The sequence below is a fragment of the Podarcis filfolensis genome (assembly GCF_964270895.1).
Source record: "Podarcis filfolensis genome assembly, chromosome: 12".
Classification (NCBI taxonomy): Eukaryota; Metazoa; Chordata; class Lepidosauria; order Squamata; family Lacertidae; genus Podarcis; species Podarcis filfolensis.
The window spans coordinates 52554580-52580822 of NC_139614.1; the positions used below are offsets into that span (position 1 = coordinate 52554580).

Genomic DNA, 26243 nt, shown 5'->3' on the forward strand with positions numbered 1-26243 from the left:
GGGTTGCTGCTTTGCAAGAGCCTTCTCAACTTAGCGATCTTATATACTACACTATTATGAACTGAGCCTTCTCTAGTCAGTTAATTCAGAAGAAGAGTAAATTTTGTAAAGCAGTTATTCAAGGCTGAAGTTAAGAGTGGGCCCAGTCCTATGTATATTTATTCAAAAGTAATATCTGCTGGTTTCAGTGGGGCACATTGACATGCAGGTACATAGCTGTGTAGTATAGTCATATCTGTGTTTTCTTGGCAGATGTTTTAATGGGACTTCCTCTCATTTTCTTCTAATGAGGCTTAATCCCTAGCCTTTTCACTTCTCACTGCAAGAACAATGAGAGTCAAACTAAAATGTGCTACCCCAAAGGAGCGCTGGTGCAGAAATGCCCGAGGTTTCCTGTGTAACTCCAAAGCTTGCATCCAACATCCTTCAGCACTATTTGGACCAAATAAAAGGTATTTCCTCATGTGTTCTATTGATGAGGACACATGCAACTTCCCTAGAGTGGGACGAATTTAGAACTTCCCTTGCTGCATCTGCTGCAACTTTTGCCCCCAGGACAGAACCTGAGAAGGAATCATTCTTCAGCTTTGCAACAAGAATTAGTGAGCCCAGCACTGATTGACTAGTGCCTGTGTCATCTCTAAGAAGCCTCTAAAATTTTCTGAGCAGTTTTGTGATGTTCAGATACTCCCTTTTGTTTTTAATAAGTTAATGAACACGCAGAGCTTTTGAAAAGGGATGGGGAGAGGGCAGCCTTTCTGAAGGGTAACCACAACAGGGAAGATTGACAGGTGAGCCAGTGTTCCATGTGCTGGTATTTTAGCTGTTGTGATTGACATCAGGAGGAAGCTTGGCTGATGGGTGGCAGCAATCTTTACATCAAGTATGTCTTTACCCTGCATTTTATTGTTAGGAGTTATAATGTAGCAAACATGGAAACATGTCCTCGTGGCTGCATTAAAAAAAAAAACCTTTGAAGGACACATTAACCCTTCTACATAACTGCATTGCACTTCTCATACAACAAACCAGATCAAAAGTTTGATTCCATTTTATTAGTATTGAACAACGAACATCCAACAGTTTTGTGCTGTTGCTTTTTTAAATGTCCTATCATTCTAAATACAATCCACCGGTAACAATTTACATGAAAAATATTTACAGAGAAAAGAGTCAGTTTTGCACTCGAAACGTTTCTCATACAACTTGCAAGTTAGTACAAAAAAATAGTAATATAACAGCATAGATTTGTTATGGCCTTTTAGTTAATTTCAAGTATTTTCCAGTGGAATGGAATGTGAGTGACAGCATAATCTGGCTTCTGTTCTGGTTTTTAAACTTGAAACCTTTTAAAAACCATATTAACTGTTAGAGCTTCCCACATGACCGCCTGGGAACTGCAGGGAAAGTGTTGCAATTTCTTTGTGGCAGATCTCAGTCTCCTTCATAAAACTACAATTCCCAGGGTGCCTTGTGAGGAAGTGTTGACTTTTATAGTTAAAACGATGGGTTCTTAAAAACTTTCTCTACTGCAGATCATTATTGTATGTTGCTTGTTCTTTGCAGGGAATCACATTTTTTTAAATGCAATGGATACCACATGATAGGGTCCCTTGAAAGGCTTCTGAATGAAAACTCATTATAACTTCTGCATTCCAATGCAGCTGTAAAGTGAAGTAGCATGTGCACAAATCTGGTAACAGCTGGCCACTTGCTATGAACACTTGCTATTTTCCTTCTCCCACCGGGGTCATTGCAGTAACACTGGAGTGTAGAAGGAGTTGACTAAATTTGCATCTACCGTATTTTTCGCTCTATAAGACGCATCAGACCACAAGCCGCAACTAGTTTTTGGAGGAGGAAAACAAGAAAAAAAATATTCTTAATCTCAGAAGCCAGAACAGCAAGAGGGATTGCTGCACAGTGAAAGCAGCAATCCCTCTTGTTGTTCTGGCTTCTGGGATAGCTGTACAGCCTGCATTCGCTCCATAAGACGCACACACATTTCCCCTTACATTTTAGGAGGGAAAAGTGAGTCTTATAGAGCAAAAAATACGGTATTTATCTAGCAGTTCGAAAGCACGTCAAAGTGTAAGTAGATAAATAGGTACCGCTCTGGTGGGAAGGTAAACGGCATTTCCGTGCGCTGCTCTGGTTCGCCAGAAGTGGCTTAGTCATGCTGGCCACATGACCCGGAAGCTGTACACCGGCTCCCTCGGCCAATAAAGCGAGATGAGTGCAGCAACCCCAGAGTCGGCCACAACTGGACCTAATGGTCAGGGGTCCCTTTACCTTTACCTTCATTGGGGCAAGAGTCGGAAAGGATACTTCAGCACCCTTATTGTAAACTTACAGGGAGTTCATGGCCACTAGCCAGAATTTTCCTGTAATTTCGGATTTGCTCTCTTCTCATTTTAGGAACAAGTGATTAGCCAGTGGCCACAGACTTGGAGGAAACGGATGGGAAAGGTTTGAAGAAACTCAAGAAGCCTCTCTGTTTGCTAGGACAAAGTCTGAAAAGGGATGTGGGATATTCACACAGCCATTTTGACACTGAAGTCGTTGCTGCAATGTGCCTCCCCCCCCCCCCCCCGGTTCCACTGTTTTTGTTTTTGCTTCTTTCATTCAAAAGCAGAAGCTTGGTGGACTGTTGTCTATAGCGATATTGTGCTGCTGCTGCTGACCACAGTGCTGTTCACCAGGACAAAGATAAAAATGGTTGCGGCTTCAGGGACTAATCTACACTGGGGAGTTATAACTTTTAAAATGTGTTATACAAATGTGACACCAGAGGGTGCTGTAGAGCAGCGATCTGTCGCCAAAGATAAATTGCATTGGGAGCTATATATTTTTATGGCGTTTTCCAGATCAGTGTAGATCAAGCCTTGATTACAGTATCAAAATGGTCACGTGAATTGAAACTTTGAAAGGGTATTTTATAATGACACCCAATATTTGTGCCTAGCGTGATTTACATCTCCGACAGGAACAGGGAGCTTGTGGACCTTGAAACGTTGTTGGACTTGAACTCCCAACAGTTCCAAACAGCCCAGCGATGGACAGGGGATGATGGGAGTTGTAGTCCCATTACAAATGGAGGCCCCCTGATCTAGGACAACCTATTTCCCTAGGGAAGGGAAGGTTGCACTGTGGAGCAAGGAGTCTCCTTGCCATGAAAAATGGCAGATATGTTTATTTTTCTCTCACCTTCTGAAATTTTTTTTATTAAACCTCCCAGTGCTTTATTCCCACCCACCCTCCAACACTTTTGGAAAAAGAGCAGAGATTCAAATATATCTGCATTCACTGCATCCAGAATTGTAAGCCTTTCTTCCTAACACCTGAATGAGAAACTACAGGGGCTCCTCAGTGGCAACAAAGAGGAGCAGGGAGTGCACTCTGTGTGTGCTCAGGGGCAATCTGTTCAAATCTCTAGAGCTCCTTATATCAAAGTTTAAGCAAGAAAACAGCCCAATGTCAGCTGATTTGCACAACTATTTCAGTATGGGGAAGCCACCATGAAACACGGCCCTCCTATTTCTCAGCACCACAATTTACGCTGGTGCTCAGCCAAAACTAGAACTGCCTGCTTGAGTTTTGAATTTTAAAGGAAGGGAAAGAGTGCTAAAATCAGCAAATTGCAGAGGTATGGGGATTTTTTTTGTTGGTTGTGGAGAGACTTGTAGCTGCAGGTCCTCTGGGCAGCCCTCAATGTTTTTCTCCCCAGTAACCCAGGAGTGATATTAAGAGAAGAAAGAAAGAAACTGGAAGACTTCCATGCCAGCAGTGGATACGAACATAACATAAGGAGAGTCTGCTGCGTCAAGTCAATGGCCCATCTAATCCACAATCCTGTTCTCACAATGGCTGACCTGTGGGAAACCTGTAAGCAGGATCCGAGCCCAAGAGCCCTCTCCCCTCCTGCGTTTTCCAGGAGCTGGAAGCAGAGGACAGCCGTCATGGTCAGTAGCCACCAAAAGACCTCTCTTCCATGAAGCCTTCACTCCACGACCCACAGATTTGCCATGATGTTAATGTCTGCTCCATCATCCCTTCAAAATATAGGCTGAGCCATGAGCTTTCACTGAAGGTAGGTGCTGGGGCTCAGACCTGGTGAATCCCGGAACAGATTTAGCCCTGCTTCATCCCTGGAATATTTATTTCCTTCTACCCCAAATTGGAAACGGAGCCCAGATGTTGTCCCTGTTCTGTGTTCTGTTCCCTGAGATTAAAGAGCCCTTGCCTGATGGGAAAGCAATTGACTTTTATTTTACTGTTTCCTTGATTACGTATGTAATTTTCCCTCCTCCAACTAACTGCTTGTCGACAAGTTAGCTAGGGTTGCCTCCTTTTCCAAGACATGCTTCCAGCAGCCACACAACAGACAGAAATTCAACAGTGTTCACGCTCCCCATCATTTTGGGGAGGACTGCACCTGTCAAGCTTCTGGCTGCCACACAGCTGCTAAAACCACAGCCTCCGATTGGAAAAGGGGAGTTGGCAACCCCACTACATTTACAACCCCCCTTCTTATGTTAGCAAAGAGACTCTCTTCCTCCAAAATGAATCCCAATTTATCATAAATATTGACCACGATTTTGGCTTACCCATTGTATGGCAAGGACACTACCCCGACCTCAGTTCCTGAGGCAAACTGGTCTCTCCCTGTATCTGACGTTTGCAGTCTCTAGACTCTGAGGACCAAATGGAGCAGGGGCAAGCGACCGTGGTCATCCATTTGTTGCAGGACTCCCAGTCTGTCCAGCCATCATGGTCAGTGGTCAAGGATGCTGAATATTATAGTCTGGCAATGAGAGCTATAGGTTCCCCATGCCTGAAACAGAAGTTTGGTTTCAACCACACAGAGATCTATTGCAATTTGGCAAGGGGAGACCCAGCTCAATATTGCATTTTGAAAATATAATACATATTGCCTGAGTGCTTTTCCACACGCAGATGTCTAAGTGCTTGCAAATGCAACACCGTGATCAATTTCCCTGCAAATTATAGGTACTCCTCAGATGCTGGCTTTGTCCAGATGCCTGAGCAACTGGTATGCTGATTATCTGCAACATCCATGCTCAGGTGGAGGAAGGTGAGGGCGGCCACATCTGGGAGGTGGGCACACTGACTTCTGGAGTCCCAGAAGATCTGCAGAGCCACAGGTTTCCCCCCCCAATCCCCGCTCTACACAGAGACACAACAAAGATATCACAAGTGTTCAGGTGTTCCGTCTTTGCAGCGTTATGTAAGGCACTTTTGGTTAGAGTGTGGTACAAGCAGTGGTTAAAAACCCTTCTCAGTGACAGTGGCTGAAGGGAATGCTCCATTTTCCACTGCAAAGGAAGAAAATGTCCTTGTCTGCTTCTCAGCTCACTGTCGAGGATCAAGGGAGTAAACGCCGCACATCTCTGAAGCAGGTGACTCCACTGAAGTCAACTGTGAAAATCCCACAGATATGCTAGATTTGGGGTTTCAGCCTCGTCTTGGAAAGCTGACTCCTGCTTTGCGGAAGCCATTAAACAGTTCAGAGGAGGGCATGGCTATGTATATGGATTAGTAAACCTTTAGCGAGTGCAGTGGTGGTCTTCATGCAAACCTGATCAACCACTCAGAGCAGTGTTGCAAGATGTTGCTTGTGCAGGCGGGCAGGTTGCGTTCCACCAACGAGGTTAGAAATTAAAAGGGTTATTTCAGTCATTTAAAGCAGAATGGGCGAGGAAAGGGGAGGCATGGTTTGGACTGACAGTTGCTTAGCACAGACAACCCCCTATGGAGGAACAGTGCTCTTGATGCAATAAAGCCTTGGGTGCAGAATTCTCACACTTTTTCCTCCGTAAACCCAGGCCCTGACCACAAACTTGCAAGCTGGTGTGGGCTGCCGTTGGAATCGATGCAGCCAGAAGTGACACGACTTCCAGTTCATGCTCAACCTATCAGGTACCAAACTTAAGGAGAAAATGTAAGAGGCAGCAATGGATAGATTGGCAAGTGTGGAACGCAGAAAAGGATGGATTGGCAAGGAGGAAAGCAAAGGAACGGGGAAAACAGAGGAAGGGAAAGCATCCCAAATGCAACCAGCACAGCAAGGGAGGTGATACCTGAGAGCCATACTGAGCAGATCTGGAGTCACAGGCCCTCTACATCACAGGGATAAGCCATTTAACTGGAGGGCAGGCCTTGCAGCCAGCACACCCTCTCCCTGTTCCATCTGACAGGGGACACTGCCCAGGAATATACTCTGAAAGCATCATGGCACAACCTCGTGACTTCTCTTTAGGAGTAACAAGACATGTGCAAAGGGGTCTGCCACTTCCAGGTAGCTGACTCTTGCATCGAGGGGGCAGGCTTGGTGAAGGATGGCGGCGAGAGGCTTCTTGCCAACCCACTAGATGGTCCTGAAATGCATTGCTCATTTGGCAAGACCCCCAAAAAGAACTCCATTGCTAGCGCCGTCTTGGGGCCGGTTCCGTTCCCGACAGAGAAGCCACCCCCACCTTGTCGTCATCAGGCTATATACCTTGTTAGATCCACACTGAGTTTTTCCCATCCTTGCCGTTCGAGCTACCTTTCTCTGAGCTGGCTTTGGGCTTGGCGCCTTGCTTCTCCTGCGCGGTGTTCGTCCGGTTCTGCTCTGCCACCATCCCGCCGGAAGCTGAGCTGCTGGTTCTGGACGGCTGCCCGTTCGCCTGTGTGTGGTTGTAGCTCTGGAAAGCAATGTCCAGCTGCTCCTGAGCCACCCGCAAGTGTTTGTGGAGTGTGGACAAGTCCGGCGGGAGGTTCTCGTCGGGGCTGGTGCACTGCTGCTCCTGGGCCACGTTGGCCAAGTTCTGCTCATGAGCCATCAGGCTGTTGGGGACCTTGGCCTGCTTGTCCGACTTGACCACCAGGTTGTATTCCGGGGGGCAGGAGATGTTCTTCGGGTAGGCGGCGTAATTGTAGGGCGGCTGGCGGAAGCTGTGCACCTTCCGGTCTCGGATGGCGTCGCGGATGGTGCCGATGCCCAGATGACACATCTCAGCCACGTTGAGGAGGAGGCAGAGGCAGCTGACCACGTACATCACCAGGAGGAAGATGGTCTTCTCCGTCGGCCTCGAGACAAAGCAGTCGACGTCGTGGGGGCACGGCTGCCGGGTGCAAAGGTAGTACGGCGTGACCTCGAAGCCGTAGAGCATGTACTGCCCTATCAAGAAGCAGATTTCGAAAGAGGCTCTGGTGAGGAGCTGGAAGACGTAGATCTTCATCAAGCCCTCCTCTTGAATGTGTCTCCTGCCATCGTGCTTCTTCTGTTGCTGCTCTTTCTTCTTCTCCTCCTTTGTCTTGACCTTCTCTTCACTTTCTGCCACATCATCCACAATCATGGGCTCTTCCTCCTCGGCTCCCAGGGGGTCCTCCAGGTTGCGGACGGCTTGCCAGTTGAGTGCAAACTGCTTCTTCTTCTTGAAGCCCCGGAACCTCTTCTTCTCCTCCTCAGAAGACCTGGCGATCCTGTGGATGGCGTAGCCCAAGTAGATGACGGAAGGGGTGGAGATCATGATGATCTGGAAGACCCAGAAGCGGACGTGCGACAGCGGGGCAAAGGCATCGTAGCAGACGTTGTCGCAGCCGGGCTGCTTGGTGTTGCAGGTGAACTTGCTCTGCTCATCCGAGTAGATGGACTCGCCCCCGACGGCCGTCAGGACGATGCGGAAGACGATGAGGACCGTCAGCCAGATCTTCCCCACGAAAGTGGAGTGATTGTGGATTTCTTCCAGCAGGCGGGTGAGGAAACTCCAGCTCATGTTTGTCATAGGGGCTAATCATTTATAACCTGCAAGAAAAGGACAAGGGAGGTCGAAGCACAGTTAATGCCGGTCTGTCCCACAGAAGATGCTGCTGCTACACCATAATTGTAGAGTGGGCAGGCACCACGGAGGTCATCTAGTCCAACCCCCTGCAATCAGGAATCCTTTTGCCCAACATAGGGCTTGAACCCACAACCTGCCTCCCCTGTTTCTGCGTAAGAGTAACCTAAATTATGGATAAAAAATGACAATAAATCATGTGCATAAAGGTAAAGGGTTAAGGGACCCCTGACCATTAGGTCCAGTCGTGGCCGACTCTGGGGTTGCAGTGCTCATCTCGCTTTATTGGCCAAGGGAGCCGGTGTACAGCTTCCGGGTCATGTGACCAGCATGACTAAGCCGCTTCTGGCGAAACCAGAGCAGCGCATGGAAATGCCGTTTACCTTCCTGCCAGAGTGGTACCTATTTATCTACTTGCACTTTGATGAGCTTTCAAACTCCTAGGTTGGCAGGAGCAGGGACCGAGCAACAGGAGCTCACCCCATCGCGGGGATTCGAACCGCTGACCTTCTGATCGGCAAGTCCTAGGCTCTGTGATTTAACCCACAGCGCCACCCGTGTCCCTGCGCCACAGACCTTTGCGTAGGTATGCTCCCTCCCCTCACCCTTCCGCCAGGGTGGATGGGCAGGAAAAGAGCTGCAGCCGCGGTAGTGCATCTGCTTTGCATGCAGAAGTACCCGGGTTCAATCCCAGACATTTCCAGGCAGGGTTGGGATCTGACCCACTCTGAAATCCTGCAGAGCTGCTGCCAGTCAGTGCAAACCTCACTGAGCTAGATGGACAATCAGTCTGACTTGGTACAGTGGTACCTCGGGTTACAAACTTCAGGTTACACGCAGTGGTTCTCAACCTGTGGGTCCCCAGATGTTGTTGGACTACAACTCCCATCATCCCTGAGCTCTGGCCTTGCTAGCTAGGGGTGATGGGAGTTGTAGTTTAACAACATCTGGGGACCCACAGGTTGAGAAAGGCTGGGTTACAGACTCCGCTAACCTGGAAGTAGTACCTCGGGTTAAGAACTTTACCTCAGGATGAGAACAGAAATCGCGCGGCGGCAGCGGGAGGCCCCTTTAGCTAAAGTGGTGCTTCAGGTTAAGAACGGTTTCAGGTTAAGAATGGACCTCCAGAACGAATTAAGTTCTTAACCCGAGGTACCACTGTATAAGGCTTCAATGGTACCTCGGGTTACATACGCTTCAGGTTACATACGCTTCAGGTTACAGACTCTGCTAACCCAGAAATAGTGCTTGAGGTTAAGAACTTTGCTTCAGGATAAAAACAGAAATCGTGCTCCAGCGGCGCGGCGGCAGTGGGAGGCCCTATTAGCTAAAGTGGTGCTTCAGGTTAAGAACGGTTTCAGGTTAAGAACGGACCTCCGGAACGAATTAAGTTCTTAACCCGAGGTACCACTGTATAAGGCTTCTTTCTGCGATTCTAAAAATAGAGGCACTGAGTCAGAGAGGTATGAAATCTCCCTGTGACACACAAGAACTTTGTACACACTTTTTCCTTACAAGAGGAAACCCAGGGCAAAGCCTGGACTTCCCTCTTGATAAAGACTGAATAAGAGCCATCACAGGCTGGGTAAAATTGCTTCGCAGGCTGGAGCCAAGTGCCGTTGGCGAACCCTATTCTAAAACCCGTTGGCAGGTTTGGGCTGTGTTTGCATATCTCTAATAACATTTACTTAGCATTTCCACAGCGCTTACCACATCTCAGTAATTCTTACAACCACAGCCCTGTAAGGTAGGGCAGCATCATTCTAACCCGGTGGTTCTCAAAAGGTGTGGCAGGAGAGGGTGGGAAATGTTGTGGGAAGATTCAAGGACCATCAAAGAAGCATTTAAACATTTCAATGTAATATAGTATAGTACAGTGGTACCTCGGGTTACAACGCTTCAGGTTACATACGCTTCAGTTTAAACACTCCACTAAGCCAGAAATAGTGCTTCAGGTTAAGAACTTTGCTTCAGGATAAGAACAGAAATCGGGCTCCAGCGGCACGGCGGCATTAGCTAAAGTGGTGCTTCAGGTTAAGAACAGTTTCAGGTTAAGTACGGACGTCTGGAACGAATTAAGTACTTAACGCGAGGTACCACTGTATAGTATAGTATAGTATAGTATAGTATAGTATAGTATAGTATAGTAAGTACAGTACAGTGGTACCTCGGGTTAATAACTTAATTTGTTCTGGAGGTCTGTTCTTAACCTGAAACTGTTCTTAATCTGAAGCACCACTTCAGCTAATGGGGCCTCCTGCTGCCGCCATGCTGCTGGAGCACAATTTCTGTTCTCATCCTGAAGCAAGAGTTTGTAACCTGAAGTGTCTGTAACCCGAGGTACCACTGTATAGTATAGTATAGTGTGTGTGTGTACACACACACACACAACCAAGAACAGTATCCACACCTTTCTTCCAGAGCACTGGCTTTTCTCCTACAGGCATATTTTTATGAACAGGAATTTTCCATTCTAACCAATAAGAAAGAGCAGGAAAGAGAAAGGCCGCTTCTTTGCATTGATGAGGAGACGAGAGTTAGTTTGTCTCTAATTAGACCCAATATAAATGAGATTATCTGGCAAAAGCAAGATAATCACACCTCTCACTGACTTTGCACACATACTTTAAGCACATATGGAAGAGGCTCGTTTATAATTGCATTTTGGGAAATATTCACTTTCTTATGTACAGTAGCTGCATTGTTTTATACTTTCGGGATATCCCATGATCGTTTTATAGTAGTTGCGTTCTATGTCATAAATCAAGCACTGCTGGGAGTCGACTCTTTTTTATTATCAATAAAGAATTCACTGTGGCATGAGCACGTTTTTATTCTAAAAGCGTGGCCAGAGAAATTTTTTTAGAGAACCTCTGTTCTAAGCATATTGTACAGTTGTGGCCAAGAGAACAGGGGGAGGGGGTTGCCTAATGTCCCCTAGTGAGGCCAAACCAGAGGTGCGTCTCAAGTCCATCATGCAATTCCTGGTTTGTGCGCCACGATACCTAGCGTTCCTTAGTATTTTTTTTTTTTTGCCTTACTTAAAGTTTATTTAGAACAAGCACATTTTTCCAAATGACAGTCTAACATATGCAATCCAGAGTTCTGCCAGCTATCTACCCTCTGCAGAACCTATTTGGGCTTCTGTATTGTGGGCTTTCTCAGTCGCAGTGACATCTTCAGAGGGACTTCAGAGCTGTAGTAACTCAACAGGCCAGATTGCTGTTGACCTGCAAGATGCTGCTCCTGTTGTGAGAGCACCACAGTTTCCTCACAGTTAAAGCTGCTAGCTGTGTTTTTTGGACAACTGAGACCTCCAGGTATGGGGCAGTATAAAAAATCAGCTAACAACATGAAATATACTCAGAGTCGCAAAGTGATTTCATGCTCTTTATTCAGCTCATAGTGGTGAGGAGGAATGAATGCATGTCCCCTCAAAGCATCTGCTTTATATACATTATTTACACAATGGGCTGCACATGATTGGCTAATTCCAGAATTCTACTGTAAGCCAATCAGGTTGTGGATTCACTTCTATCTGGAGCATGATTGGGTGGTTCCTTCCAACCAATCATACTGCTGCATTGTTCTAGGACCCATTAGACTGCTGCATTCTGAATCCTATTGTTCTAGGACCAATCAGACTGCTGCCTTTTGGATCCTATTGTTCTAGGACCAATCAGACTGCTGCAGTTTGGATCCTATTCAACTCAGGACATAACACAACAACAACAGCTACAACTGTGTTTCTTGTGCCTCTGAAGGGCCAGGTGCTCAGCCTGGGAGTCATTTTGGACTCACAGCTGTCCATGGAGACGCAGGTCAATTCTGTGCTGAGGGCAGCTGTCTACCAGCTCCATCTGGTACGCAGGCTGACACCCTACCTGCCCGTGGACTGTCTTGCGTTCCTTAGTATTGAAGTCCAGGCTTCTAGTATGGGGTGGGCGGGCTGGGGGCAGAGCCCAGAGCAGGCCTCAGGAGAAGCTCCACGATTTGGGACAGATGGATTCCCAATGGATGGATGGATTCGGGGATGGATTCCCCTGGCCTGGTACAAAGCCCAGCACAAATGCTGCCTCTTGTTGGCATTCGTTGCTGCAACATTTGTCAACTCCTCTCCAAATGGTTCCATTCCAGCAGGCCATTATGGGAATTTTGTAGCTTAAGCAGTGGTACCTCAGTTCCCTTTTCCTCTCATGCTGTGTCTTTGACATGGTAAACCTGATGGCAGGTACCGTCTTCACACTGATACAGTGGTACCTCAAGTTACAGACGCTTCAGGTTACAAACACTTCAGGTTACAGACTCCGCTAACCCAGAAATAGTATCTCAGGTTAAGAACTTTGCTTCAGGATGAGAACAGAAATTGCGTGGCGGCAGCGGGAGGCCCCATTAGCTAAAGCGGTACCTTATGTTAAGAACAGTTTCAGGTTAAGAACAGACCTCCAGAATGAATTAAGTTCTTAACCCAAGGTACCACTGTACTTGTAAAACTTTTTCAGTGGAAGAGTGATCTTAAAATGCCAATAATAATAATAATAATAATAATAATAATAATAATAATATAATAATAACAACAAATAGCAGTTTTCTGAGGAAGACAGAATAGTTCATTGCTAGAAGGAAACTCTCTTTTCTATATCCTCTTTGGTCTTTATTCAGCCAGCAGGAGAAACATCAATTAAACGTCCCACAAGACATCCAATGTGAATGGATAGCCTGTGTTACAGCTCTGCCTCTGACTGTTAACAAAGGACTCAGCTACACAGCTGCGAATAAAACGTTTTAGATGTGTTGTAAAGTACAATATACAAATGTGACACTCAAATGGAGACAGTGAGCGAAGCAAAATTCAATGCATTTTTCAAAAAAGCATTTTCACAGCATTTTTTTTTATATGTGTGTAGATTCCACCAAACTATGTTTGGTCAGAGGGCCTGGCTTGGTACAAACTCAGGGTGGAAAATGGGACTGATAATAGCTCAGCTTCTAAGTAGGACTGCCATAAAAGACTTCCTTGTATAACGAATAATTATGCATTGTAAAAACCATGAGTCACGATCATTGACTGACTTCCTTCTATCTCTCCCCTCATTTTTTTTTTATTAAAGCATGACTTCATTGGCCTGGGTTCAGGGATGGACAAAGGGGGGTGTGGTGGGTGCGGGTCGCCCCGGGTGTCACCACTGAGGGGGGTGACAAAATGCTGGGCGGCCCTCACCGTGTGGCCTGCAGCGTGCCCAAGCCACATGTCTCTCCTGGGAGAGACGCAGTGGCTTGGGCGCGCGCAGGCTCTGCGCTGCCCAAACCGTCCGCCCACTGCCTCCCCCCCCCAGCTATAGGGTGGCTGAATGGGGGGAGGCAGGCAGACTCCAGAGGCCTTGTGATGCGCCCTGCCCCTATGGGTGGCTCACCCCATCTCTATGGGCGGCTTGCCCCGCCCCTGGGCACACCACCTCAGGCGCCCAAACAGTTTCCTCCACCGCTGCCTGGGTGGCCGAGTGCCGCCATGTTGTTTTCAAAGACTCTGTTGTTTTTGTAAGCTGTGCTGATTCACAGGGTACATATGTGAGGCCTGGGGACACGGGATCAATCTTTTTATGCATTTATTTACAGTGATACCTCTGGTTAAGAACTTAATTTGTTCTGGAGGTCCGTTCTTAACTGAAACTGTTCTTAACCTGAGGTACCACTTTAGCTAATGGGGCCTCCTGCTGCTGCCGTGCAATTTCTGTTCTCATCCTGAAGTAAAGTTCTTAACCCGAGGTACTACTTCCGGGTGAGCAGAGTCTGTAACCTGAAGTGTTTGTAACCCGAGGTACCACTGTATTACTAAAACATGGATCCAGATATTTTATGCTCTGGGGATGGGAAAGTTTGTGCAGGGACAATTGTGATAAGAACATAATAGGGTTGTCATACATTTGGGTGGAAGTATGGGTGGAAGTAAGGCTGTGTACATACAGTGGTACCTTGGGTTACAGATGCTTCAGGCTACAGACGCTTCAGGTTACAGACTCCACTAACCCAGAAATACTACCTCGGGTTAAGAACTTTACCTCAGGATGAGAACAGAAATTGTGTGGCGGCAGCAGCAAGTGGTCCCATTAGCTGAAGTGGTACCTCAGGTTAAGAACAGTTTCAGGTTAAGAACGGACCTCCGGAACAAATTAAGTTCTTAACCTGAGGTACCACTGTATTAGCAACTTACAACACAGTGTAGTTCCTCCCTCCTCCTGTTTTATGTCCCATTTGCATGGTGCTGTAAAAGCAGTAGAGAAGGAGCAGGAATGTCATTGCCCGAGAGCACAGAGGAACCAGTGTACAGTGGTACCTCAGGTTACATACGCTTCAGGTTACAGACTCTGCTAACCCAGAAATATTACCTCGGGTTAAGAACTTTGCTTCAGGATGAGAACAGAAATCGTGCTCCGGTGGCGCGGCGGCAGCAGGAGGCCCCATTAGCTAAAGTGGTGCTTCAGGTTAAGAACAGTTTCAGGTTAAGAACAGACCTCCGGAACAAATTAAGTACTTAACCTGAGGTACCACTGTAAACAATAATACGTACAAAGCCTTGGACTTTTAGTCTGATGCATAAAACAACTAAGGAGCCTGCTGTAGCCCACTCAAGACTAACAGATTATGGGATACACTTCCGTAGGCCCAAGAACACAAACACACTGCTATCTATCTTTTAGACTTCAAAATACAGACTTTAAGAGAGATACAGGACTCGTTGCAATTGGAGCTTGGGTTGTAAGAAGACCACAAACCGTATTCGCTAGACAGCCCCATTAAACCGAGGATGCTACCTGAGTGTTGCTATTCAATCACATGCCAGCAGATTTGGGTTGTACAGTTGAAGTGCATGGGGGGGTGTCTTGTGCAAGAAACCCACTCCCCCCCCTTTTACAATAAGATGGTTGAGGAAATGCACTGGGAGGTGTAGGATAATGCTTTGCTTTGATGCAATGCTATCCGAGTTCCCTGCGGAGAAATCAGGACGAATGCTCCACAAACCACTCTGGGAGGCTTAATGAAGCGTAAATAGGATTGCCCTGCAAATTTAGGAGTAGGGTGTGGGCGGACGGAAGCTCGATAAGTTTGGGAAACTGCCTTAAGAACTGTGCATCGTGGCCTGAGCACTCAAAGGCAACAGACCTTTTCTTTGACTGAACGCCATAGCTGAGATCTCTCGTCTTCCTCACCGTTACATGATCTCCAAAGGCCAGCACATAATGCAAGGAATGTGTTCTACAGATAACAGGGAAAGAGAGAGGTGGGATAGGCAGGCCAGGAGAAGTTCACACCCTCCAACATTTCTCCGGTGAAAATAGGGACGTCCTAAGGAAACGCGGGACAATCAGAGACCGGGACGGTGTCTGTAAATCTGGAAAACAGGGACACTTGGTGGGTCTGGAAAACTCATGTATGATGAGGATTAAGGAAAAGCGCGGTTTGAGGCGGTGGAAAAGAAAGCAGGAGAACTAAAATGCAGTGGTTTGGCAGCATTTCATTTTTATATCATGTTCTCACCCACCCTGTTTGGGTAGCCCCTCCATACTTCCCCCGATTCTCACGCCGTGAGACGAAAACAGAGAGAAATTGATAGGAATAAGCTACTCACAAAGGCATGGCTGAAGGCTCCCTTGCCATCCAGATCTCCCCAAGGAAGTTTTTCCACAACCACTGTTTCTTCAGGAAAGCAGCGGGGAATGTGCATCCCCATCAGGAAAATGTCTCGTGAAACTAACGCCCCGCCAGCTTGAGAAGGAGACTTTTCAGCGAACTTTTAAACACATCCTGCTGGACTCCGCCTTTCTGACAACGAAGCTGCCACCCCCCTTCTCCACCTCTATTCCCCCCCCCCAAAAAAAATCCCAGTAACCCTGGGGGCATCGGCTAAGAGCAAAAGCCACGTTTTCCTTCGCAGGAGGAAAAGGAGAAGCGTTCGAACAAAAGTTTCATGGGAGTGGACGGGAAGATATTCCAGTCTTTGCTCTCACTGGGTCCATCCATGCGTCCTGTGCTGGAAAAAGCTGACTAAGCAGGGATTTTATAAAAGGGGGGGAAGGAAAGGGGGAAAAAAGACCCCACTCTGAAACTCTCCTTAAAATCCTTCTGGTTTAACATTGCTGTGTTTTGCTTTCCCCTTATTGGGCGAAAGTTAAGAGCGCCAGTCTAGGGCATCAGTAACGGATTTGGAGGAGGGAAAGCGTGACTAATGAGAAACATCTGGGAAGCACATGGGCTGGGATCTGGAGGGGAGTCACTGGCAGGAAAGAACGACTAGACTCCTCAAGGAAGGAGCAGGAAAGCCATTTCTCCACTTAAACACTGAGAAGCTATTGGCAACTTCCGGGGCAGGAAGGTGGCTTCAACCTGAAGCCCAGAAAGCCAGTTCATAAAGTAAGAATTTGTGATGCCTGAAATTCTGCGTGGGTTTCCCCCCCTAAATACCCACATTTCTGCAACTGGAGGAAGGCTTTTTGAAATATACTAAGAGTCGAGTAGTGATTTCATGCTCTTTATTTCAGCTCATAGGAACAGTGATTGATTTCCTCCCCAAAAACCTCAGGCTTTATATACATTATTTACACAATGGGTCCCGTGTGATTGGCTGACTCTACTTCCCAGCCTGGAGCCTGATTGGTCTGCTCCTGCAGGCCAATCAGGTTGTTGCATTCTAGGATCCTACCTGTTATGTACTGAGCTGAATCCTAGAACAGTAGGATCCAGAATGCAGCAGTCTGATTGGTCCACAGGAGCCACCCAATCCAGCTCCAGGTGGAAGTGAATCAGCAACCCAATTGGCCTGCAGGAGCAGCCAATCAAGTTCCTGGATGAAGTGAATCAGCAAGCTGATTGGCTTACAGGAGCAGCCCGGAATTAGCCAATCTTGCGGGGCCCATTGTGAAAATAATGGGGAAAGTTTCATTCATTGCTATTATGAGCTGAATAAAGAGCATGAAATTCACACTCGACTCCAAGTATATTTCACTACCCCGTCTATTGTTCTAGGATCCAAGCTCAGTAAATAACACTTTTGGGGGGGAGGGGCTTACCCACTTTGCTTAGTCGGCAAATAAATTAAATGCATCAATTGGCAATGCGCTGCATTCACACCAGTCTGTGCAATTAGCAGGAAAATAATTCAATACTTTGCCCTGTGTTCAGGGATAATGTTTGAGATTTCCAAAACCTTAAAGCTAGAGAAAAGGGGTGTGAGTGTGTCTGTCAAACTCTTGGTTGGAGCCTTCTTCAAGCCCATCATCCTCTGGCCAGAACTGATAGGAGGTGGAGTCCAACATGCGGAAGTCACCATGTTATAGGAAATTGATTTATACCAGGTCAACTATCTGCCCATTTGCCCCCAGTACTGCATACTCTGGCTTGCAGGAGCTCTCCAGGGTCTCAGACAGAGGTCTTTGCCATAATTTGATTCCTGACCCGTTTGCTAGGGATGAGACCTGAGACCTCTGTAAAAGGACCCCTGACCATTAGACCCAGTCATGACCGATTCTGGGGTTGCGGCGCTCATCTCGCTTTATTGGCCGAGGGAGCCGGCGTACAGCTTCCAGGTCATGTGGCCAGCATGACTAAGCCGCTTCTGGCGAACCAGAGCAGCGCACGGAAACGCCGTTTACCTTCCTGCTGGAGCGGTACCTATTTATCTACTTGAACTTTGACGTGCTTTCGAACTGCTAGGTTGGCAGGAGCAGGGACCGAGCAACAGGAGTTCACCCCGTTGCGGGGATTCGAACTGCTGACCTTCTGATCAGCAAGTCCTAGGCTCTGTGGTTTAACCCACAGCGCCACCTGCGTCCTCTGTACACAATTGCAAACTCTCTACCAGTGAATTACAGTCCCTCCCTCTTGAGATGCTAACAGCCCAGTCCGCCGCACATCTACTCAGAAGTAAACCCAGCAGAGTTCAATGGGATTTACTCCCTGATAAGTGCAGAAGACAGCAGCCAAAAAACGATGTGCATGCATTTATTATTTGTCTTTCTAAGACACCTCATTAAAAAAGTTATCTAGGCGCCGCACAATAAAATGCAGCCATAAAACCAAGATGCAATAAAAAAAAAAACCCGCAATGAACTTTTAAAACTCCAACCACCATAAAAAAACCAAACACATAATAAAAAACAATTTTTAAAAAGCACAGTAGTGAAAACCAACTGTCAAATACAAGGGCTAAAACCCAGCAAACAGAAGCTAGCTCCCCGACCTACCAAATATCTTTAAAGCTCTGGTAAAACAGAAGAATTGAAACCAGGAAGCTGCCATATACCGAGTCAGAACCATTGGTCCAGTTAGCTCAGTATTGTCTGCACTGATTGACAGCCGCTCTCCAAAATTTCAGGAGGGGGATTTCCTAGTCCAACCGGGCAATGCTGGGGATTGGGACCTTCTGCATGCAAAGCAGGTGCTCTACAACTCAGCTACAGCCCTTCCCTAAGAATCTTAGGCTTGTGCTGAAATGACCACTATGTGGGCACCAAGTGAGCTTTCTTGGGGAAATTCTACACCCAGGGGGGCCACCACTGAAAAGGCCCTTACACTGCCATTTTCTGAACTTCAGACCAAAAGGGCACACTGAGAACAGCCTTTGTGGACAATGCTAAGGTAAGGGTAGGGGCATATGGGAGAAGGAGATATGTAAAGGTAAAGGTAAAGCGATGAACAATTAACGTTTGTAGGTTTGCAAGAGGCTCTGTGAAAATAATATTAGAAATACTGTAAAAAAGGGAATAAGAAGGAGGAGGTTTTTAATAAAAGGCAATACTAGATTAAGAAATGCGGAAGAAGGACTAAAACGGAGGATTTGCAGAAGAGCTGAGGGAACTCCAAAAAATGTATTTGTGAAAAATTGTGTTTTTTTATATATTTTTTTATTGTAAAATGAATAAAAAATAATTCAAAGAAAAGAAAAGGCCCTTACGCTGCCATTTTCTGAACTTCAGACCAAAAGGGCACACTGAGAACAGCCTTTGTGGACAATGCTAAGGTAAGGGTAGGGGCATATGGGAGAAGGAGATATGTAAAGGTAAATGTAAAGGGACCCCTGACCATTAGGTTCAGTCGTGACTGACTCTGAAATTGCGGCGCTCATCTCGCTTTATTGGCCGAGGGAGCCAGCGTACAGCTTCCAGGTCATATGGCCAGCATGACTAAGTCGAACTGCTAGGTTGGCAGGAGCAGGGACCGAGCAACGGGAGCTCACCCCGTCACGGGGATTCGAACCGCCGACCTTCTGATCAGCAAGTCCTAGGCTCTGTGGTTTAACCCACAGCGCCACCCGCGTCCCAGGAGATATGTACCAAGGGCTTTTATCAGTCCTTGAACTGGACCCAGAGATGAATTGCAAGCCAGACAGAAAATGTTAAGAATAAAATTGGTGTACTATGGTTCAGAAAGGCAGGGAGGACCTGGAAGTTGCCCATTAGCTGTTAGCATCTGAACAGCAGGCTGAGCAGGCAAACCAATTACCTGGTCACAGTATCCCTACTATACTAAGAGCTCCATCTGATATGACGGCTGAGATTCTACCTGCCTGCGCACAGTCTCACCAGAGTGGTACATGCTCTGGTTATCTCCCACTTAGACTACTGCAATGCGCTCTCTGTGGGGCTGCCTTTGAAGGTGGCTCAGAATCTACAACTAATCCAGGATGCAGCAGTTAGACTAATGACTGGGAGCAACCACTGGGACCATATAACACTGGTCCTAAGAGATCTACATTGACTCCCAGTATGTTTCCAAGCACAATTCAAAGTGTTGGTGCTGACCTTTAAAGCCCTAAATGGCCTAGGCCCAGTATACCTGAAGGAGCATCTCCACCCACATTGTTCTGCCCAGACACTGAGGTCCAGCGCCGAGGGCCTTCTGGCGGTTCCCTCCCTGCGAGAAGTGAAGTTGCAGGGAACCAGGCAGAGGGCCTTCTCGGTGGTGGCGCCCGCCCCGTGGAACGCCCTCCCATCAGATGTCAAGGAAACAAACAACTATCTGACTTTTAGAAGACATCTGAAGGCAGCCCTGTTTAGAGAAGTTTTTAATGTTTGATGTTTCACTATGTTTTTATATTTTGTTGGAAGAGTGGCTTAGGCAACGCAGTCAAAGTGGGTGGGGTACAAATAAATGATGATGATGATGATGATGATGATGATGATATGAATTGTGTTTCTTCCTAAGTTATGGCAATTGTTTCTATAATCCTCTCTCTCTATACATGCAAATGTTATACAAATCTCTTGTCCTTTCTTTTTTGTGGGGATGCCAAGTGGCCACTGTAAAATTGCATGCATATGTATTATGTATCGTAAGAAAGAACTAGGCTCTGGTACTGGTCTGATTTCTTCTCCTTTTCTCTGAAACCTAAAATGAGAGACTGACTCCAGAGTCTACCAGAACCTCCAGGAAGTTTTGCCATGTTGCAATTTCAAGAGGGACGGAAGTTTCATCCCAGGGAACAATGGGATTCAAGCGAGAAACAGGATTGGTGCAAGTTTAGAAACAAGAAAATAAATACAAAGAAGGGAGGAAACCTCAAGGACCGAGAATAACTTTTTTTTTAAAAAAAGAAAAGAATAGAGACAATAATGTTTATGTGGGGAAAGACAACGGGAGGATGTCATGCTAGACAGCTAGGAAGAGAGTAAGGGCAGATTTTATTGTTTCAACCAAGGGTTGTGATGGTGTTAGATAGGAAGATAAGAAGCCTCTGGGAGAGATCATCTGCCTTGCAGTACTGATAAAGAGATGTACAATTTGGGGTGGATGAGAATTTAATTTGCAAACCTGCCTAATTTGCAATAGTGAACCAGAATAGAGAACCAGAATACAGCCATCCTATGAGTTTTGGGTTAAACCACAGAGCCTAGGGCTTGCCGATCAGAAGGTCGGCTGTTCGAATCCCTGCGATGGGGTGAGCTCCCGTTGCTTGGTCCCAGCTCCTGCCAACCTAGCAGTTCGAAATCACGTCAAAGTGCAGGTAGATAAATAGGTACCGCTCCGGCGGGAAGGTAAACGGCGTTTCCGTGCACTGCTCTGGTTTGCCAGAAATGGCTTAGTCATGCTGGCCACATGACCCGGAAGCTGTACACCGGCTCCCTCGGCCAGTAAAGCGAGATGAGCGCCGCAACCCCTAATGGTCAGGGGTCCTTTTACCTTTTATGAGTTTTGCAAGGGTATTCTCCAGCCAAGTACACAAATGCATATACCAGGGTAAAGTTTGCATTAAAAAATGCATGCATTTGTGAAAACAACATACAAAAATGCATGATTTTAGGGGCAAATGCTCTGCAGAAATGAGACAAAATGTGCATTAAAAATGTGTAACGCAGGCAAAATTCACATTACAATGCCAATTAATTTTCTAAGCCTGGAAAAGTAGCTCTGTATCTGCCAGCTGGAGACTCGCTCCTGCAGCCGCTGGACTGTAGTTTGCGGCTGCAGCCCTTTATCAAGGCCGTCATTGTCACCGCGGAGTCCTAAAATGGTTTTTAAACAAGATATTGTTCAGGCATAAACATGTGCTTAGGAGATGGGCACCCTCCTCCTTAAATAACTTCCTGCGTTTCCTGAACTCACCTTTTCCTGGCGGCCGATATCTTGGAGAGGGGGAGCACAAAGCTGCTGTGAACTTGAGGCAGACTTAGGAAGATGAAAAAGAAATGGACACACCACAAATAGGGCATGCTGTGTTGGAAAGGTTAAAATTCCAACTTTCCTTGAACACAATCCAAGGGAACTCTCTGGTGCACGAGCTCCCCTGAAAGGGAGGTCCATGGTATATAATAAATAATAATAATAATAATAATAATAATAATAATAATAATAATTATTATTATTATTATTATTATTATTATTATTATTATTATTATTATTTATTTATACCCCGCCCATCTGGCTGAGTTTCCCCAGCCACTCTGGGCGGCTCCCAATCAACTGTTAAAAACAGTACAGTGTTAAATATTAAAAACTTCCCTGAACAGGGCTGCCTTCAGATGCCTTTTAAAGATAGGATAGCTGCTTATTTCCTTCACATCTGAAGGGAGGGTGTTCCACAGGGTGAGCGCCACTACCAAGAAGGCCCTCTGTCTGGTTCCCTGTAACCTCACTTCTCGCAATGAGGGAACCGCCAGAAGGCCCTCAGCGCTGGATCTCAGTGAACGATGGGGGTGGACACGCTCCTTCAGGTATACATGTATGAATTTAAAAAGATCTTTTAATATAATTTCAGTAAAAAACCAGAGATGTTTTTGTTAGGTTTAATTGGAGATGAAATTCCAAAAAAAAGAAGAAGATGTGAGTCTGTTTATGTATGCCACAACAGCCGCAAGGATACTTCTGGCTCAGAAATGGAAATCACAGGAGCTTCCAACATTGGAAGAATGGCGGACTAAAGATGGTGGAATACGTAGAGTTAGCAAAGTTGACGGGGGAGATCCAGAATCAGCATGACGAACTGTTTCAAAAGGACTGGAGCAAATTCATATTATATATGAAAGAACATTGTAAACGTTTGTAGCTTTGAATTGAAATGTTTTGTAATGGGAATATAAGGAACTTATTTATATTTATTGGGGGGAAATATAAAAATATAAAAAAATATAAAAATAAGAGAGAAGGTAAAAAAAGTGGTTATGGAAATGCTAAGAATAAAGTAAATATGAACGGAAGTCAGAAAGAGGGGCAGGAGGAGGTTGATGCTCGGATAGAGTGATGTTTGAGTTTACTGAATTATGCATGGAAACTGATTATGATAAAATTGAAAATGCAATAAAAATTATTATATATATATATATATATATATATATATATATATATATATATAAATATATAAAAAGGGAGGTCCATGGAAACATCTTGCCTTGTGTGCAGCAGCTCCATGTTATTGTGATCTATACGCCATACATTTTGGACAGCCTGTTACAGGATTTAAGGATGTATCTGGTAGGTGAATGCGAATGTTGTGCACATATATGGGGTTGCAATGGAGCCTGCTGGTCTCAGTGGTCCAGTTACCTGTGGGGGACAGGTAATTCTGCTCTGCCTTCAGTCTGGTTGGAGCAATTCAATGAATGGAATTACTATTGCAGAAATTAATATTGCACAGCTTGAACAACTGGGTGCTTAAAAATAGACTCCTTTGGGGATGAAGCATTGTCCAGACTATGGGTAGCCCAGACTAAGGCCCGGGGGTCGGATCCAGCCCCATCGCCTTCTAAATCCAGTCCGCAGAGGGTCCAGGAATTAGCGTGTTTTTACATGAATAGAATGTGTCCTTTTATTTAAAATGCATCTCTGGGTTATTTGTGGGGCATAGGAATTCATTCTTTTTTCTTCTTCTTCTTCAAAATATAGTCCGGCCCCCCACAAGGTCTGAGGGACAGCACTGAGGGACAGTGCTGAAAAAGTTTGCTGACCCCTTCTCCAGACCCATTAGACATTATTCAAAACTTTACTTGCAGAACTTTCTTCACAATAGAGCAAAAACATCAAAGATACATCCAAATAATTCCATAAGACATCTTGTGCTGTCCAGCATAGGCTCAGCATCTTAGAAAATGTGAAATACTCTAAACAGACCTATAAGCAAAGGTCTTTCTCTCTTTACAGCCCCCATTAGCCTGAGGCTATGCGCTCCTTGAGTGAGCTCCATTAGACATCCTTACTTCCACAGAGCTTGGGAACAATGACTAAGGGCATCCTTTCAAAATGGAGATTTGCAACCAAATACCTTTGTCACCTGATCTAAGGTTAAACACTCACGTGTTAGTTAGCAGAATACAGCAGCAGTTAATTATCAACCCATCTAGGAGTTTAGAGACCGCTTAGTATACTCCAGTGGAATTTCCAGTGTCAAACCTTTCAGCCATGCACACAGGCATGCTCCATTCCGGTGTCAATCAAACAATTATACTTAACAATTACCAGCTGTCAAAATAGCCTGCCTTTTGGATTTCTGCCTGAGACCCCACTCTGGGCTTGCAACCTTCTGATCAGAAGGCATACTGAGCAGTGATTCATACAGAGAAGCAGCAAATAAGTTCCATTAGAGTAAACCTGCTCTGGCATAAGCTTGAAGTCTATGTCCAATTTCAATTCAGAATAAAAAGGGTTCATCTGCTGTCAAAAGTTTCGGAAGCACTTATCCAAATGTCTAGGTACTCTTTGGAAAGCTTTTGCCAAAGCACAAACAATGGAAACACATAAACACACCCCCTCTAGCCCTGAACAAAGGTTTATTACACTAACTAGATATGGACCACAAAAACATAGTATTTCTGGTACAGTGTTTGTGTATGGAGCAACAGAAAATAGCAGGGAAGTCATAAACACTGGCCAAATATTTGGTCTGGCAGGCAGCTAACCATGTATTTCAGGGAGAAGCTCAGAAGCTCAGATAAACACTAATTAGATACGGAAGGTTAATCTGTCAGCAAGAGTTTAACAAGAGGAACCTTCACCCAGCAGGACAACAGCTCTGAGAATAGAGAACAGGGTCAGATTCTCTCTTGGATATCAGATCCACCTCTTCTTAAGTATCAACACTGTGCAAGTTTCCCTTTCTCCAACACCAGCTGGATTCCTCATTTTGCATGACTGACATCTGGCTACAAATCAATGCAAATTCATTGCACATAAAAAGCTAGGCAAAAGTTCCGACAAGTAGAAAAAACGACAGACTGAGCAGTTTCCTGCCAGCATAGTAGCCTATTTTAAGGCTTAAAATGTTGTGAGGTTTCTTTGAAGTGCCTTTGCTGATTAATCCCTCCTTCTTGCTTCAATTCCTTGTCTCCTCTGCCCTTTAATCTTATTTCCAGTTCATTTTTCTCAGCTAACAAGTCTACTATACACCCTTCCTTTAGACAGTTTGCCCGTCTCTGCCCCACGTTCCAAACAATCTCCCAGTTAACTGCCCATGTGAGATTTCCATCCCAGTCAAACTGACAACTTTCCCTTTCCTCACAGAACTTGGACTTCAAACTGCTGGGTTCCTGGAGAAACTGAGCATTCCATTCCACAATGTCAGCTCAGCCAATCAGTGTCCAGGGCTTCACTGCCACAAGCACAACACAGAACAGACTAAGCTTTTTTCTGAGCACCAATGTAGTAGAATCTTCCCTTGGAAACAATGCAAGGCAAAGGGAAATCATATTTTGGGGATTAGAAAAGAACTACACATGCAAATGAAGTTCACAAGGGGAAGGACAGTAAGGAGAGGTCAGAGGAAAAGCAAGTCTGGCTATGAACAAAGCTCAATTTAACATAATGCAAGGAATGAGTGCAAGTATAATACACAAGTGGTTACATCTTCTTAAGACCTATGCCATTGGTAGTCAAGCTGAAGGTCAGGACCATGGCTAAGTACAAGATTTGGGACACAGGTTCATATCCACAAATCTGCCCGTTTTTGCCTATGCTGATTTATATGTGCAGATGCATATTTACATGCCACAAAAAACAAGGCAACAAATGTCCCATCTAAGTCATATATTTCCACACACCCCAATAAGGATTCGTTTGGCTCAACTGTTTATTCAGCATTCATCCTGACTTGCTTTCACAAAGCTTACATGGAGGTTAGACTATGTTTGGTTTTAGTTGAGTATTCATTCCGATTCATTTGTGGGGATGTTTTACAGCCTCTCTCATGGGTGTTGTTGTTGTTTAGTCGTTTAGTCATGCCCAACTCTTTGTGACCCCATGGACCAGAGCACGCCAGGCACTCCTGTCTCCCTCAGTTTGGTCAAACTCATGCTGGTAGCTTCGAGAACACTGTCCCACCATCTCGTCCTCAGTCGTCCCCTTCTCCTTGTGCCCTCCATCTTTCCCAACATCAGGGTCTTTCCCAGGGAGTCTTCTCTTCTCATGAGGTGGCCAAAGTATTGGAGCCTCAGCTTCAGGACCTGTCCTTCCAGCGAGCAGTCAGGGCTGATTTCCTTCAGAATGGAGAGGTTTGATCTTCTTGCAGTCCATGGGACTCTCAAGAGTCTCCTCCAGCACCAGAATTCAAAAGCATCCATTCTTTGGCGATCAGCCTTCTTGATGGTCCAGCTCTTACTTCCAAACATCACTACTGGGAAAACCATAGCTTTAACTATACGGACCTTTGTTGACAAGGCGATGTCTCTGCTTTTTTTGCTTTTTCATGGGTGTAGCCGGGATTTATGTTGGGGGAGGCAGGATTTATGTTGGGGGGGGCCAGAACTGAGCTATCTGCAATGTGATTTGGTCAGTTAGTTAAGTATTTTTTATATACTTACTTGATTTAGGGCGGGCTGCTATGCACATGGCCTCTCTCTGCACCCCTCCATTCTACATCAAAGTTAAAATGCCATTCTGTGTCCAGAGGAGAGTGACAAAGATGGCAAGGGTCCTTCTGTC

At 45.8% G+C, this 26243-nt stretch overlaps 1 protein-coding gene across 4 annotated transcripts in view; it reads right to left on the reverse strand.

The window, feature by feature from the left end:
• Window positions 1-2588: 2588 nt before the first annotated feature.
• GJC2 (gap junction protein gamma 2) overlaps window positions 2589-26243 on the reverse strand; it is a 93310-nt gene continuing 69655 nt past the window's right edge. For 3 of the 4 annotated variants that reach the window (XM_083579935.1, XM_083579937.1, XM_083579936.1), the window contains one exon: window positions 2589-7810. In XM_083579935.1, coding sequence (XP_083436061.1) covers window positions 6525-7790 — 1266 coding nt within the window. In that variant the 5' untranslated portion in view covers window positions 7791-7810 and the 3' untranslated portion in view covers window positions 2589-6524. Of the gene's footprint in view, window positions 7811-15471; window positions 16060-26243 lie in introns of those variants that run through there. The other variant, XM_083579934.1, reaches the window with a different exon arrangement.